The 18,177-nt window shown below is 47.9% G+C and overlaps 1 protein-coding gene across 5 annotated transcripts in view; it reads left to right on the top strand.

The window, feature by feature from the left end:
* Positions 1-18,177, top strand: part of INO80E (INO80 complex subunit E) — a 258,774-nt gene that overhangs the window by 157,759 nt on the left and 82,838 nt on the right. For all 5 annotated transcript variants that reach the window (XM_086932094.1, XM_086932097.1, XM_086932096.1 and 2 more), the window contains exon 6: positions 8,052-8,166. In XM_086932094.1, the coding sequence (XP_086788220.1) occupies positions 8,052-8,166 (115 nt within the window). The remainder of the gene's footprint in view (positions 1-8,051; positions 8,167-18,177) is intronic.

The raw sequence follows: 18,177 nt of genomic DNA, 5'->3' as shown, positions 1-18,177 counted from the left end.
AGCCACCTGGCCTGTACGCGAGGGGCGTATCTGGGAAGCCTCAACGCGCGCGAAACGCTACCGGTAACGGGGCTCCTCTGAAGAATGCGACCGGCTTCCTGCCGGTCAAAGACCGTGTAAGAAAAGCGCTCGAAGCGCGCGATCGGGAATAGGCGTCGGAAGCCGGCGAAAACCTAGCGACGCCAGGCTGAGTCCCTGAGCGCTTCGGAGCGCGAGCAGCCCAATTTTTTACCACAATTAAACGGAGTAAGTGCAAGCAATTCAATAAACATTCAATAATCCAGAAATGTTAAATAAACTGAGTATATCAAAATGCCATATCAAAATCCGTAAATACAAATAGATATAACCTCATGCTAAAGCAGAGTGAGGGGACCCGTAAATAGGTGCACTTAACTCTTGCTGTGAGCAGCAAAGAAAGAGGATGATGGGAGCACGCAAGGGGCTCTTATGGACTATTGGGGCGTGCCTATACTCATGTGTACTCATGGGAAATGTAGTTGTTTCACTGTTATTTATGAAAATATTCATTTTCATTGGCTGCTGTGTTTATTGCAGTAAAGATTGAGAAGCATAATCTGAAGCCTCCGGTCCTGTAATAGAATATAGGAACTACACTACAGACTCAGGGGTCCCCCAGGGTCAGGTAGGTACAGTTGGTTCACCCTCAGCGGCACAGGGGCGGCAGGGTGCAGAGGGAGTTAGGCCCAATGGTATCCAATGAGGGGCAGGGGGCCTCCGGTTGGTGGCTGCTGGCTAGCAGGCCACGCGGCTGTGGTAGTCAAGCTCCTGGTCACTTTTTCAGGGCAAATGGGGAAGTAGGATAGGGCAAAGGTTGCACGGCCAGCGGTACTCGGGCGGCTGGGTAAAGGGTGCTTTTGAGCCATCGGGCGCTCAATGTTATTCAATGGGAAAGGTAAAAAATGAACAAAGGCTGCAGGCACGGGGACGGAGACACTTCTGGGGCGACCACCACTTCGAGAGGTAAGTTGGGATCTTGGAGCACAGGTAGGTACCCCAAAGGAAGGCACAGGGAGCTGCAGGGCGCCGGGTGCAGGTGTGTCTTTTGGAGTCGGGAAAGCTTACCCTAAGCTGGTCGTGGTTGGAGGGGCCCCTGGTTCTGAGTCTGCAGGCGTCGCCTAGGTCGTTGAGGAGGGTCTTTGGGCACTGGACTTCGGGTTCCAGCCGCCGGGGGGACGTCCTCGTGGTCTTGGGTCGCACGGGCCGGCCTCTGCGGGTGCAGAGTGGGCTGGTCCGGAGCTTCCTAGCTGGCACCAGGGGTGTTGTTGCAGCAGGGCCTCTGATGATGGGAGTCCCAGTCGTTAAAAGGGTCAAGGCAGGCAGGTCCTCTGGGTGTCCCAAGGTTGCTGTCCGCAGGAGTCGCCGGGATGAGGCAGGGGCAGGTTCTAGGATCGGCCAAGTCAGTTGTTATCGTCCAGTTGTTAGCAGCTGCGCTGCGGGTCTTCTTCCTGTTGATCTTCTTTCTTCTTCTCTTATCGGGATCTGAGAAAGAAAGGTTCAGGGTGCCCCTAAATACAAAATTTAGGGGCGTTATAGGTAGGGCAAGGGCAGGGACCAATAGGTCCCTGTCCTGGGGTGGGTACACCCCCTAGCCTGCTCCTCTCCTATGGGAGGGGGCAGGAGCCTAGCTGTGATTGGGTAGGGCTCCCCATCTCCAAGATGGCCGGAGCCCAGGGTCGTGTTTCACCTCGCCTCTCCCACCTGAGGGGTGGGGTTGGCACAGGCTGGCACACCCCCTTCCTGACGTGGGGTTTCCCGCCAGCCTTCCCGCCAGAGTGGGGGTTGGAACTGGTGGGGGCCAGTTGCTGAGTACAGCAAATGGTCTGGAGAAGCTCACAGAGTCGGCATGCCTTTGAAGCTTCCCCCTGCCCATCCTGAGGGAGGAGATCTAGCACCTCGCCCTGGATTTGCATTGTTGCAGGCCCAGGAGAGCGGGGGTTCTCCACCCGGGGGTCCAGCAACATGTCTGCTGTGTGGCAGCCTCTGCAGCCACTCAGACAGACGTGGATTGTGGTTAGGTTTCAGGGGGCATCTCTTATATGCCCTCTGTGGTGCATTTTTCATTAAATCCCACGCTGGCATCAGTGTGGGTTTAATGTGCTGAGAAGTTTGATACCAAACTTGTCAGTCTTCAGTGTAGCCATTATGGTGCTGTGGAGTTCGTAATGACGACCTCTCAGTACCGTATACTCTTAATGGCATCACTGCACGTACAGTGCCCGGGAATGGCCCTGGGTACTGTAGGGGCACAGGGTTCATGCACCTGTGCCCACACCATTGGCATAGGGCACCCAGCTAGATGGGTGACTGATGTATGCCAGGGCAGTGGGTTTGTGGGCATGGCACACAGGGATGTGTGCCTTGTCAACTCTTTGTTTAGTTCTGTACTTAGGCACTCAGCCTGCAAAGGCAGGGTGTGGGTTCCAGGGTACAGGGCCCCTAAGGATGGCACAATAAGTGCTGCAACCCTTAGGGGTCTTCTCTGGTCACCATGCCCTGGGTACCTAGAGTACCATTTACTAGGGGCTGACAGGTGGCCAGAGATGCCAGTTGGGTTTTAGTTTAAACACAGTTTTAGGGAAGGAACACAGGCCCTGGGTACCTGGTTGGCAGGAGCCCAGGGCACACTCAGTCAAAGCACATCAGCAGTTCAGAAAAAAGTGGGGGCATACCAATGCAAGAAAGATGGCACTTTCTCTCACAAACACCCTCAAAACAATACCTATTTTGTCTGTCTCATTTCGAGTGCTAATGGTGCCCTTCCCCTTTTTGTTTTCTTCTATGGCATTCACTTTCTAAAACCTGTGCATTTGTGGGTTATATAACTTGGTTTGTTACTTTTTTATTTTTATAATTATGACAAGGCACTCCAATTCTAAAGCTCATATGCAATGGTCTATGGAAGACCTATGAAGTAGGACCGATATTTAAGCACACATATGGCTACACTCTGAGAAAACCATTCACTAAAATCATCAGTGCTTGCGTTAAATGAAACTTGTATCAATGTAGGTAATTTGTTTTGGAACCACATGTTTTCACATAGCTATGGGAGATCAAAGACTTCTATCAGAAACGTCTTCTTGCAGTAGCGCAAAACATTCTACAGTCAGGACCTTTAAGAGGAATAGAGAAGTGGTCCACATTCAGTCTGAATGTCATGAGATGCTTGGACTAGTATAACAAGCATTGGCATAGCCGATAGGTCTCGCCTTTGGAACCTTATAAGTATTTAGTTATGCAGTTCAATATTCTTGGAGCAACAACATCAACTGTTGCATGGCTAAACACTTTTAAGGTCCCAAAGGCGAGACTTATTGACTATGCCAATGCTTGTTTTTCATTGATCACAACCATCCTCATCCTCCATCCCATGGAATAAAATTTGGCCAAGTCTTACTACCTTTAAAATTGACCCTGCACTCTCAATGTAGATCAGAACTAATCATAAAGCGTTTTGGACTTCTCTAAACTATATAAACTAGACCTAACAGACAAATGTTGGACCTGCCTGGAGTAACCCAAAGACATTAGGCACATGTTTCTAAACTTCAGCCACCTCAAAAATTCTGCCAGTATACACATCAGAAAAATCTCTCAGACCTCCCACCGGCACTTTTGGGGCCTCTCAAAAACTAAATGCTGACTTTGTTTTATGCATAGATTACCTGTGCTGCTTGATCTTAGTCACCTTGGGATCAAAATACTTCCTGATCGACTGGTAACATGTATATGCTTCTCTGTACACTGTTAATATGGTTGGGTCTAATATACCAGAGGCACAGACAAGGTTATTGTATAGTCACGAAAAAGTAACTTTTAATGTCACTCATGCTATAAATACTGAATCCTGACTCCTAGCAATGACCCTCAGATACTTTTTCTGTGCTCAGTGGACTGAAGTTGGCTGCTTCCGGGTGATCAATTTCAGGATACTACGTCAGCTCACTTTCTTTACTGCTAGTCACCGCTGTGCACACTTCCCCCCCATTGTCTTACTTAGCTCCATCCTTTTATCCTGCTCCCTTTCATCCAACACATTTAGCCAGTTTTAGCATGGATTTATTGTTGACCCTTAGCACTGCTCAGCTAAGATTGTGCACCTTGATCTGTAAAACTGTGTTGAGCATTCTTCAAATACGTAAAATGTTTCTCAACTTCTACCATAGGTGCATCCCTCTATTACTCATCTCCTTGATTTATTTAGTTCAGATTTGTATTTTTTACAAGATCATCCCTAAATCAGATAACATAACCTGTTCGGCATCCTCGCCTCGCCATAAAGCGACAAATAAAATTATGTTTAAGAAGTCTTTGTACAGATTCTGTATAAAGCGGGCATCTCCTCCCTCCAGCATACAGGTTTTTCTTCCATGTTGGAGTTAAAACTTCCCGTCTGTGTCATTTTTTTGGGGGGGAAAAACCTTTATTAAGGCACTCAGTAAAAATACAAGGATGGGCCTACAACCGCGAGGCCGTCCGCTAGACAAATTAAAATCTCCGATATCACAGTATGACACAGCTCAGCAGCCGACAACCCAGAGGTCCGGCAGCGATTCAGGATAAAACTTGTATTAGAATGCACAACTGGGTTCCAGGATGAGACCGAGGTTTCATTTTATATTTTATAAGAGAGGATCAGGTGCCATACAATCAAACAGAATGCGGGGGACAGGGCCAAAAACAGGATATGCATGTAATAACCACTATAATGGAGAATTGGCGCCAGAGCATATAGATCGGTACAAAAGAACACACAATATACATTCCATGTTGCGCCAGTACTCGGAGCCTGCCCACCCAGGAATCAGGATATCATAAGAGCATAAGCACGAAATACAAGCACACAATAAGAATCCGAATGATTCGTAGCTATTCTGATCCTTTAAGAAAGAGAGAGAAAGAAAGAAAGGCCATAGAAAATAAAAAAGGCAAAATAAAAAAAAAAACCTCCAGCCCCCCCGTGCCTGTCGCCCCTAATAACTAAAACCCCAAAGGTAGGAGAAAGAACGGAGGAGGGCATATCCATGTGGGCTCCCAGCCCCTTCAGACCCCCCGCCAGAAACAGCCACCCCCTATCACTAAAAGACAAGTTTAAGACAACAATATAGAAGAAATTAAAGGGTACTGTGAGACACCGCCCAGCCTCTTAGAGCAAACAGTTTCAGGTCCAACACTTATGAAAGCCATGCCAACCCTTCCGGACCCAGTCGATCTTAACCTTGGCCCTTCCGAACAAGAACACAAACCCCTCCCAGCGAGACCCAAAGGCACACAAAGAAGCAATAAAGAAGAAGAGAGTCATCAGAAAGCAGCCCATGGCTACCGGCAGGCAGTGAGTCCACAGGAACTGTAGACGCAGACGAACTCTCCCTCCTAGTTGAACAGTCCCAATGTGTCTTGCACAGGAGTCATAGCGTCACCAGGAAAGGAGAAAATGACCACAAAATGAATGGAAAGTCACAAACAAAAGTCTCCGGGAGGGGAACGCCTGACGTTATCTCCAACGCCGGTGGTAATGGAAGGTTCAGCAATACCATGACATCCTCGGGAACTCTGTCTCCCAGGGCACCATCCGATGGTTCCAATACTTGGTTCCTCAAGGGGTTCTCGCAAGGAGTCAAAATGGCCGCTGTAGATTCCTGTTCCAACAATAAGGCTGGGCCCGGTTCCACCAGGAGCATCTCAGATAGGCGAGTGTCAATTTGCTCAACAGAGTATCCACATGTGAGCAAAATGCCCAAAGTTCTGCCAGTATTGACCTCAGCGATGGCTCATGCACCGTTCGATCCATATTCTCATGTCCAATATCAGTCACAATCACCTTCCCGGGTGAATCTGGCATCCTCGGGGGGGACAGACAGGGCCACGAATGTGCAAATGCGAACAATGACCAGTCTTTGTCCGCAGCCACGGTAAACCCAGTTAGGGCCGCAGGCCAGAGACACCGAACCCCGGCGGGCGCAAACCGGGTCCGCGGGACAGGGGCCCCCACCCGCAGCCGGCAGCAAGCTGACTCACCCCTCGGTCGATGCTGAGCAATGAAAACGATCGCTGCCAATTTCGGGCTGAATTAAAGCCTCCACTCCGGTCGACCGGACCCAGCCCGATTCCCTGGCCGATGTTTTTGCACTACAGCCCGGCTGTGAAAGAACTCCAGGCCCCGACTTTACCGCTGGAGTAGGCTGCAAACTTCAACTCGATGGAACTTCGTCAAACAAACCAATAAAAGTTTCCGAATTTCACCATCGGAGTGCGGAACAGTTCATGCACACAGAGACTAGGCGTAAAGTCAGGATAATGTACAGGATATTGTGGCGGGTTACGGAGGTCGGCGGAGCCGGGAGCCTAAGCAGCCATCTTGCTTACATAGCTCCTCCCCCAGTCTGTGCCGTTTGATACTCCAGGTCACTTATAAAACCTCTTGAGAATTCTTATAACCATCCATTTCAGAGAAACTGCTGCCCATTCATGTTGTTTGGCATTAATTCATTATGCCTTACCTCTTTCCCAATTCTCTGGCGAAATCTTACGGCCTTGCATCTCCTCATGTGTTGCAGCCCCTAATCAGCGTATTTGTTTTCCTGAACGAATATTTCTTGCAGTTGACTCCCAGAATAAGATCATTAGATCACTGAGTGGGGAAACTGTAGTTTACATTTTGAAATAAAGCTGTAATATTTCTCAAGTTAACTGTCAAAATTAACTGGCCTCAACTGTCAGTGCATTGTATTGTGGATGCCAACTGGTAAAGTGACTGTTCACTTTTGGCTGGTTTAGGATCAGCTGCGTACCCGTTTTGTTTTGATTCCTTTTAAAAACAGGGTTAGGAATGAAAATGAATATCACACTAATTCTTAAAAACCGGACAGGAGTTTGCTGGCTGCCTCATTTACTTCTTGATGGAAGGGCTAAAACGGCTGCCTTATTCCCACCATAAACCAAACAGAACGAAATGGCAATAGACAATGGCATTTTTGTTCTTATCCTCTTAAGTAAGACAACAACATGCCTACCTTGTTCATATTTTTATTTATTAAGACTGCAATGGCAACATCATTTTATTGACCACCTATAACAAAAGGGAAGAGGAGAGCAGTCATATTCACAATTTTGATAGTGTGAAGGATGATTGTTACTTCAGTTTATTACGCTGTTTCAGGCAATTAGTATAGTGCAAGCTAGTCACACAATCTACTGATTCTTTCTACCTTTGTGAAAAAAATATGGCTGTCTTATCTTAACTATGAAAAAAGAACCAAGATCATTGTTTTATGCTCACAATTGTTAACATATCTTTAAAGTCTCATAAAAAATGGCATAGCGAACTGAAAAATCTCACCAGTGCTTTTTGTTCTTTTAGGGTTGTTTGGGAAATTGAGCTAAACACATTGAAAGATATGTCTTGTTGCAACTAGAATGCAATAAAATGTTTGTGGGTCATTGTGCGTGTTTGGTCCATATGGTTCATGATATCCTATCATTGTGCGTGTTTGGTCCATATGGTTCATGATACCCTAAAGGCTCCTAGAATTCCGATGCTAAATAGTGGGTGAAATGTCTAGACACTCTTTAGTATTCGGGTCTTAGAAGTAAGGTTTTAGATTTCATGTACCCAGTATAAAAGCCACAAAGCCCAGCCGCTTCTTTAGCTTACTGATATCTTCTCCGTCCCCATATTATTCTCATGCACCAGACTCCAGCCAATTATTCCTACATGCACGTTTTGCAAGAAGAGTAAGCTGTTCTCTTCCTGGTGCCATTGTGTTACTTGCACGTCAGATAAGGTCAATAGTTCTGACCTTATCTTTATATTTGACTAACCATTAATCATGAATGTATCTAGAAAGTAATTTTAGAAGGTGCAAAATTTTAAAAGGTGGGCTATAAGTGGCAGAAAGTATTGTGAAGCAAATTGCATTCATGGACTTCAGGTACAAACAGAATGTCAGCTTAAAACTGCTGCTTGTAGCTTCATAACACAACTGCCCAAACTGCTAATGATGCGTGTATTTCTCTATATTTTTCAGAAAGAGAAGTCCCCAGTTGGGAAGTGCAGCCTCACCTTCCTCTAGCCTGTCATTACAGATGTCAGCTGGGTTTCCCTTACAGACAGCCGGGGCACCATCGTCTTACCTAAGCTCTGTGAGTATTCTGATATGCTAGGTACATAAAAAGATTAACTGCCTTAGGTGGAATAGTTGGAGAGTCGGATGTGACATCCCATATGGATATGCTCTGATCATGCCAGGTACATAAAAAGATTAACTGCCTTAGGTGGAATAGTTGGAGAGTCGGATGTGACATCCCATATGGATATGCCCTGATCATAAGAGCCTGATTCACAAAAGGTAGGAAAAATAAATCTACAATTTTCTCTCATGGTATCCTCTCTTTATTTAAGGCAAATTTAAAGGTATTCTGAAAAATTTGTAAAATGTCTGACTGTGTAAAAGGCTCTCCAGGGAAATCTGAACCAAATGTGCATTTTCATGTATACCTTCCACCCCCACCGAAAAAGTAGAGTGTTCCCACTCAGTCCGTTCTTGCTAGACCCCATCTCGCATCTGCCCTAGATAGGAGTCGTATTTTATGCATTTGTAGGGTGGGAAATTAGTGCAAGGGTTTGTCAGTAACCACAACGCTACCATTTATTGTATTATTTTTCCTGAGTAAGTCATCTTCCCCATTAATGTTTGCTATTTACTTGTAACTATGCAGTTTCCCCATATTTATCCAGTATTATGGGTATCTTTCATAGATTCACATTCCTGAATCATTCCCCGTCGTCTGGGTGGGAGTCCCCGGTACATAATAATAGTAATGTCATATAGACATATACATACTAATAGGCCAGAGGCCTCACATTAGTAACCTATCCAAGTCCTTTTGTAAAAAGGACCAAACTTTGGCCAGGAGCCAATCAGCTACTACCACCCTCTAGAACCTTCCTGGAAGGAGCCCTAGTCCCTCAGATTTTCTACCGCACGTCGTGCTAAGGGAGTCTCCACTGAGCTCTGCTCAGCTTTCTGGTATTTCTGGATTTATTCCACATTTTTCTCTTCAATATTACTCTTGTGGAGGGATGCTAGAGTTGACTATGTCTACCACTCCTAAAAAAGGGCTCTTTAGACCCTGTGCATCGTGTAGTAAGCTGAGACTGCCTGTAGATGACAAACATGAAGACTGCCTCTACTGTCTCTACCCTGAACATTCTGTCAAGGATTGCAAGGTCTGCTGCACTTTCTCTGTCAAGACTTTAAAAGACAGAGAGGGACGCCTGCTTCTGTGACTTCAGAGACTAAAGGACAAGGATCAAACAGTCTCTTCAGGTGAGAGCGAGTGTTCCTTCAGGAGCTCACACTCCTCTGCCAAAAGGCCTAGACAGACATCTCCAGGTCCGTCTAATATGCCACCTCAAAAGAAGACGCCAAAGTCTTCAGAGGGTCGTCCAAAAGCCATGGCAGGTAAGACTTCTCTTCCGAAAGCCACCTTCAAGAAGCCTGTGCTAGTGTCTTCTGCCATGCCTGTGACGGCGTCGACAGTAACCATCTCTATGTTGACAGCATCAACCTTCACCACCTTGTCGACAACTACCTCCGCATCGTCGTAGGTCGATTACATCTATAATTCCTGTCAAAAAAGCGTCGACAACGCCTCCGTCGACGACGGCTTCCACATCGACGAAGTCGAAGCCATCGTCGTCGACGAAGGGCCCGTCGACGACAACCTCGTCGACTATGTCATCGCCGCGAAGCCATCGACGTCGACACCAGCGTCGACGAAGCCATCGACGACGAGATCGTCGACGAAGCCATCAACGATAGCACCAGCGTCGACGACGCCGGCGACGAAGAAACCATCGTGGACGACGCTACCGTCGACGACAGCTTCCACGTCGACTAAGTCGAAGCCATCGTCGTCGACGAAGGTCCCATCGACGTCGACGACAACCTCGTTGACGATGTCATCGCCGCAAAGCCATCGACGTCGACACCAGCGTCGACGACGAGATCGTCGCCGAAGCCATCCACGACAGCTCCAGCGTCGCCGCCGCCGTCGACGAAGAAGCCATCGTCAACGACGCTACAGTCGACGACAGAGATGTCTGCAGTGGCTGACAGCATCCCACCGTCGATGACCACTCCGTCGACGGGCCCGTCGACGGAAGACTCTCCTAAGCTGAAGTATACTTATACACACTTCAGGATGTCCATGCGTATTCTGACGCCAGAGACTACGTCTCCTAGCAAAGTCCAGCCACTGCCACCGGTCCACTTACTGGAGACTGAGGATTCTGATGTTGGTGCCATGTTCCACACTGCAACAAGTCCATCACAGCTCAATGTCAAGGTCCATGAGAGTTCGGATTGCGAAGACCTGGGTCAGGCAGAAGTGCCATACCAGGAAGAATATCAACCGCCTCCTCCTTCACAACCTATGGTGTGCCTCCCGGCCTCAATAGTCACGGACCTCCAATTCCTCATAGCGGACTACAAGCAGCGGTATCCGCCTACTCCGCCACCTTCGGTAGTGCCTCCACATCTTGTGACACCAGCTCCTCCTCTTCGCCCTAGACCACCACTGCTGGTCATTTGTCCGGATCCTGTGACTTTGCCTCCTATACCGTCTTCTGATGAAGAAGAGGAAGCAGTAGGAGAAAATGAAGAAGGTCAACAGGAGGAGGGAGAAATAGAGGATGACGAGTGGAATAACTATGTTATTGAACATCCTGCATCCCCAGACCAGGCGCAGGCGGATTCACCCCCATAAGATATAAGGTTCATAATGCAGTAGAGAGGGCAGCAGCAAGGTTCAAATAGAGATGACCACGCAACCACAGGATTGCTTCCTATATGACTTTAAAGAGCCGTTCAAGAATGCGGTTCGGTCAATCCCTATTATTGAGTACATCTGGGACCAGGGGGTAAAAATAATGAAAAACCCCTCATCTTTACTACCAGTGCCGACCAGGCTTGATAAGAAGTATAAGGCCCCGGACACGGCTCCGGCATGCCTTACAGGCCATACCAAACCGGACTCGGTTATTACCCAGGCCGCGCAGCGGAAATCCAACAACCCATCTGCTGCGCTGACTGCGCCTCTGAATAAGGAAGGCCGTAAACTGGATAACATCGGGAAGAGATTCTCGTCGATGTCGGCCCTTATTGTCAGGGCGGCAAACTCGCTAGCGCTCTTAGGGCGTTACAATCGCCAGATGTGGGCGGATGTTGCCCCTTATCTAGGCACACTGCCAGAGGAGCAGAAAGAAGAGGTAAAGAAGATCCTCCTTGAGGGAGAGCGGTCCGCCTCGGAAATGATTGACGTGGCGATGGATATCGCCTCTACAGGATTTCGGCAGCTGGCGGGGGCAGCAGTCCTTAGGCTCCAGGGCTGGCTGAAAGCTAGATCTTTCCAGCCGGAGGTACAGACCAAAGTACTGGACATGCCGTTCGACGGAGAGCTGCTCTTTGGGGAGCATATTGATGAGATGCTGCAGGGTATCAAGAAAGATACTGAGACCGCAAAAGCCCTGGGTACCCTCCAGTACAAAAATACTTCCTTTCGGCGCTCCAGAGGAAGTGGCCAGCAGACAAGAGGTGGCTATCAGGGATACAAATCCTCCTACGGCTCGTCCCAGCAATACAAGCCTCAATACCAACAGAGGCAGCAACAAGGCCAGTCCTCATACAATAAGTCTTCCTTTCGAAGAAGAGGAGGAAAGAAAGAGTCTGCCAGAATTCAATGACTTCTTTCTCAAACAGGCCTCCACTTCTTCTCCACATGACGTAGTTGGAGGGAAAATTTCCAACTTCCTCCACAATTGGCAAAGAATAACGACGGATCGTTGGGTTCTCCAGCTGGTTCGGTTTGGTCATACTCTGGAGTTCGTGGAAACTCCTCCTTCGAACCCCCCATGTCCCATGCAGCACAAGAATGTGCATCTCCTTCAAGCGGAACTCCCACTAATGCTCCAGAAAAGAGCCGTAGAAAGAGTTCCCAGAAGTCAGAGGGAGAAAGGATTCTATTCCCGGTTCTTCATAATACGAAAAAAGGAGAAGAAATGGAGACCTATATTGGATTTAAGGAACCTCAACAGATACCTCAAAAAACAATTGTTCCGTATGGTATTCATTCAGGAGGTGTTACAGCTACTCAATTCCAAAGATTGCATAGTGTCCTTAGACCTCCAGGACGCCTATTTTCACATACTCATCCACAAAAGTCACCACCAATACCTAAGGTTTGTAGTGGCTGGCAGACATTACCAGTTCAGAGTGTTGCCATTCGGCCTGAAGTCGTCGCCACGCATTTTTACGAAATGCCTATCTCCAGTGGCAGCGTACCTTCGCCAGCACCATCACCAGGTATTCCCCTACTTGGACGATTGGCTCATCAAGTCTCCTACTCTAGAAGGCGTGAACAGATCTTCCAACGCCTGTCTTCAGCTCTTCGAGAGCCTGGGGCTTACGCTCAACCAGGAAAAGTCAGTATTGCAGCCCTCTCAACGCCTCACTTTCCTGGGAGCAACTCTAGACATGCATCAGGAGAAGGCCTTCCCATCACAGGAGCGTCAGGTCAAACTGAGGTCTCTGGCAGCCCATATTCAGGTCAAAAAGACCATCAAGGTGCGACTCTTCAAGTCATTGCTAGGAATGATGTCCTCCAATATCCTCCTAATACCACACTGCCGCCTCCGTATGCGTCCCTTACAGGAGGCGTTATCTCAGTGGATCCAGTGTATGGGATCCTTCGACGATCTTATCAGGATCACTCCGTTCATGGTGAAGGCCCAGCACTGGTGGCTTCAAACAAAAAACCTGAACCAGGGCCTTCCATTCCTGCTTCCAATCTCCCCACAGGTGATAACAACAGATGCATCATTGGAAGGATGGGGCACGTTCCTGCAGGAACTTCAGATACACGGTCAGTGGTCTCTGGCAGAGAAACAGCTCCACATTAACCTGCTAGAGCTGAGGGCTGTATACCTGGCACTTTGAGCATTCCTGCCCCAGATCAGGAACTCCCCAGTGCTTGTGAGGACGGACAACACCACCACAATGCACTATCTAAACAAGCAAGGGGGAACTCGATCCATGACGTTGTCTCAAGAATCACAGCGAATTTGGAAGTGGCTACTCCAGCACAACATTTTGCTGAGAGCGTAGTTTGTCCCAGGAGCAGACAACACCCTGGCGGACTCACTAAGCAGACAACGCTCCATTTGTCACGAGTGGGAGCTCGACCAACATGCGCTCGGCGCAGTATTCTCCCGATGGGGCAGACCTCACCTGGATCTATTTGCGACGGAGATCAACGCAAAATGCCAACATTATGAAAGCTGGCTTCCCCAGAAAAGATCTCTTGGGGATGCATTTTCGATCGCGTTGTGCAACGTCTTTGCTTACGCTTTTCCTCCATTTCCCCTGATCCCCAGGGTCCTCCGGAAACTGAAAGCAGAGCATTGCACCCTGATCCTGGTAGCCCCAGCGTGGCCGCGCCAACACTGGTTTACAGAACTCCACATTCTGTCACTGGAGCCTCCGATTCCATTCAGGCCTTACCCGCATCTCCTCACTATGAACCAGGGGCAAGTCCAGCATCCAGATCCGACATTTCTCAGATTATTGGCTTGGCTCCTGAGTTCAGAGAGTTCCAGGACTTAGATATTCCTCAGGACTGCAGGGTCGTCTTAGCCGGGGCCCGGGCTGACAGTACCAACAAGACGTATTCCCTTAAGTGGAAGAGATTCTGTTTGTGGTGTAAAGCTAACAGACTGCACCCGTTCTCGTCATCTCCGGCACAACTTCTGCCTTACCTGCTTCATCTGGCCAACTCGGGATTGGCCCACGCCTCAATCAAAGTCCACCTGGCAGCCATATTTCGGTTCAGGCGCTCTTCGTCTGGTATTTCCCTATGGTCCAATAGACTGATCAAGCAGTTTATAAAAGGCTTATTCAGGACTTATCCTCCAGTGAGACCTTTACCACCTACATGGCGACTCAATGTTGTCTTGGCTCAGTTGATGAAACACCCCTTTGAGCCAATACATTAAGCAGATCTCAAATACTTGTCATGGAAAACAGCTCTTTTACTGGCTCTCACGTCAGCAAGGAGGGTGGGTGAACTGCAGGCTTTCTGTATTCAAGACCCGTTCCTTCAGTTCAAACAGGACAGAGTCATTCTACGGACTAACCCCAAATTCTTACCAAAGGTTCCGTCTGCTTTTCATCTAAACAAACCTATTGTCCTGAGATCTTTCTTCCCGAATCCATCTTCAGCAGCGGAGAGATCTCTACATTCCTTAGACCTGAAAAGATGTCTGAAATTCTACATTCATAGACGGAACAATTTCGCAAGTCCAACCAATTGTTTATTGCCTTCAGCAGGTCCAGGAAGGGCCTACCATTGACAAAGCAGAGCATTTCAAGATGGATCTCTGCGGCCATCGCCTTCTGCCACCAGCAGGCGGGACATCCTCTGCCCTCCAAGGTTCGGGCTCATTCCACTAGAGCGGTTTCCACCTCCATGGCGCTCTTTTCTGGGGTGCCCATTGTCGACATTTGTAGAGCGGCGACATGGAGGACACCACATACGTTCACCAAGCACTACTGCTTGGATTCAGAACTTATGAAGGATGCAGCAGTGGGACAGGCGGTGCTCCGTCATCTATTTCATTAGAGGTGAGCCTTCTTCCTTTCATCCCACCTTTCCTATTACCTAATTGCACATTTCTTATCCTGCTACTGTTTGCAGTTTATTGTTTTGCACTATTGATAAGTTATTATCAAGTGTCTTACATGATATATTATGCGAAATGCGCTGCCTATTGCTTGCTACTCTGATTCAGGCATGTGAATCTATGAAAGATACCCATAATACTGGATAAGAAATGCGTTCCTTACCTGTAACTGCAGTTATCCAGTATTGGTATCTTTCATAGATTCACGTGCAACCCACCCGCCTCCCCTGGAAGGGCTCACCTTAGTTCTCTCAGTAGGTACTACTTAGCACTGTACTTACAAAAATCTGAGGGGCTAGGGCTCCTTCCAGAAAGGTTCTAGAGGGTGGTAGTAGCTGATTGGCTCCTGGCCAAAGTTTGGTCCTTTTTACAAAAGGACTTGGATAGGTTACTAATGTGAGGTCTCTGGCCTATTAGTATGTATATGTCTATATGACATTACTATTATTATGTACCGGGGACTCCCACCCCGACGACGGGGAATGATTCAGGCATGTGAATCTATGAAAGATACCAATACTGGATAACTGCAGTTACAGGTAAGTAACGCATTTCTTTCTGAAACTCCTTTTTCCACTGTAGCTAACCTTCCCATTCTTCTGTCCAATACTGGGTAAAAAACAGTGATTCAGCCTCGAAAATCATTTTTAAAAATGGTCTTCTGAGTTTTCTCAAGTATCAGACTCCTAGTCTGATTTATTCGTTTTTTAAAAAAATATCTTTATTTGATTTTTCAGTGCAAAACAGAAGAACAAGCATGTCCTCATCACTCAGCACATCCCATCTCGGAGCCCTTCCACCTCCCCCCAGCACCCCGAATCCCTGTACATAAATAGGTAACACAGTCAATACGATCACTGTAATCATACCGCAACTCAGGAGGATAGGGTAATAGCCAGCAACCCATAACCCGTTCACCCCGCGTCCCAGCCACCTCCACCATTTCAAAGACCACCATCCAGCCCATGGTATCGACGCCACTTCCCCCATACTCTTCCAAACTTTTTGGGGCACCCTCTTGCTTTATACGTGACCCTCTCCACAGCCATATACAGGTCCATGCCCCTGCGCCACTCCTCCAGCTGTGGGCATTCTGGGGCTCCCCACTTCCTGGCCACATTCCTTTTAGCCACCACCAAAGCCAGTACTAAAAAGATTAATTGTGGGCGATTCACGTCAACTTCATTCGTCATTCTCAGGAGGACCAACTTAGGGTCGGACTGAAGAGCAATCTCCAGTACCGCTCCCAATTCCCGGAGCACCTCACCCCAGAAAATCTGAATGTTCGGGCAGGACCAAATAGTGTGAATGAAATCTCCCCTCTCAAAACCACATCTCAGACAGCAGGGGTCAGGCACCCTCCCTATTCTATGTAATCTCGCCCTGTCAAAGTATGTCCTATGCAGCACTTTGAATTGTATAAGCCGGAGGTGAGATTTAATCGCCACTTCGCGCGGGTGCATTAAGACCGTCCCCCAGTCCCTTCATCCGTGGTCCCTACGTCCCTACGTCCCTCTCCCAAGCCTCCCGTAGCTTCACCAACCCGTTAGACATGTTATTCAGTAGGGTCCTATATGTAAGGGAAACCGCCCTATGTGTGATTTGTTCCTTCAGTAGGCGGCCCTCCAGTGGAGCCTATTCCGGGAGGGGACCTGCCAGCGCTCTCTCTGCCCTCCAGGCGTGCCTCAGCTGCGCGTATCTAAAAGACTGTGTGTGACTAAGTCCATATTCCTTTCTCAGCTCAGCAAACGATTGCAGTTCCCCCCTCTTCATCACAGCTCCCAGTGTAGAGATACCTATAGTATCCCAGGCCATAAAACCCTTCAACTTATGCAGTTCCTTGAGCCAGGCACACTTCCAAAGGGGAGTTTGACGTGTGGGTTTACCCTCCCACCCCGTAGCCTTTGTCGCTTTCAACCATACCCCCAGAGTAACTCTAGTAGCCAGGAGCAGCCTATCCCTCCCTTTGCCCCCATATAGAAAGTGTATGCAGGTGTGTTTATCCATCGAGTAGCGTTCTAGGGCATAAGTGGGGTGATGTGCCGGGGCATGTATCCATTCATTTATAGGCGTCAGGTGCTCGGCCCAATAATATGCTTCTATATTGGGCAGCAAAATACCCCCATCGTATTGATGCCTCTGCAGGGTAGACAGTGCCACCCGGGGCTGCTTCCCCAGCCACAGGAACGCGCGCAGTTTCGCGTGAATGTCACTAAAGACCTTCCCCTGGAGGGGGAAATACTCATTCTGGAAGGCGTACAAGAATCTCGGGAGCGAGATCATCTTAAACATGGCCGCTCGGCCCAGGATCGTCAGCGGGAGTAGCCTCCATCATTTCGCATCATCCGTGAAATTAGCCAATATTCTCTTAATATTCCTGTCATAGGAGAGCGCACTGTCTGTAGTCACAAAGATCCCTAAATACGTAAAGCCCTTCCTAGTCGTCTGGTGTCTCTCCGGTAGAGCTGGCCAGCTGTCCCTCTTCCTGGGGTCATAAAGAACTTATTTGTTCCAGTTTATCTGGTATCCTGCCCGAGCCCCATATCTGGCCAGTTCCTCAAACAGTGCAGGGATTGTCGTGTCTGGGTGTGTAATATAAAGGAGGACATCATTAGTCTGATTTATTCTTACGTGATACATCACCCAAAGGTTCTTCAATTCAGGAATAGTCTAACTACATGTACACTTATCTAAACCCAGATAGATAGCTTCAGTTGCCAAATTATATTCCTACTCGAGTGGTGCCTAATGCATATTTTGCCGTTGACCTACAAATTAGTAGCTGTTAACTTACTTTTTACAGTAGGACCCCACTCCCATGGAACAGAAAGCAATATGCTGCAACTTTAAATTTGTGTCGCTGAATGTTAAAGCAAAAGGGTGAAAATCTGTGTTTGCAGATGATGTGCAATGGTTGTATTCCATCTACAAAATCAGAATTGGAATTTGTGCCTATAAATACTTTTGTGAATCTGAACCTACTTGACAAAAAATGGGCTCTGCAGTAATCACTGGAAGATTTCAGTTTAACATACCAGCATCGAACATGACTGACCTGCTTTCATGAAAGAAACATTGCTGTGTTAATGCAGCACTTGCAAATATTGTCCATGGTATTGTCAGTTATTTTTATTTGAGTCCGATTCCTCACCTTTTGAATATTCCCCAGGCATAAGACTGAATCTGAAAACGTATCTGAAAGAAACACATAGTGATAGATTCCTTACCTTAGAATTACCCCCAGGTGTCAGACTGGATCCGGAAAGTTTTCTTCAGCAGTCCCCCTGCGCGTCGGAAGGTGGCGTTGTGGTCGCCAAGATGACGCCGCGGCAGCTAATTAGACGCCGCCCTTGCGTGCTGACGTCCTTTTTTTTTTTTGTGCGCCAGCAAGCGCAGATCCGGAGAGAGTGGTA

The sequence above is a fragment of the Lissotriton vulgaris genome, chromosome 7 (assembly GCF_964263255.1).
Source record: "Lissotriton vulgaris chromosome 7, aLisVul1.2, whole genome shotgun sequence".
NCBI lineage: Eukaryota > Metazoa > Chordata > Amphibia > Caudata > Salamandridae > Lissotriton > Lissotriton vulgaris.
Note: the sequence above shows the minus strand (reverse complement) of the source record. Positions and strands in the feature narration are given on the sequence as shown.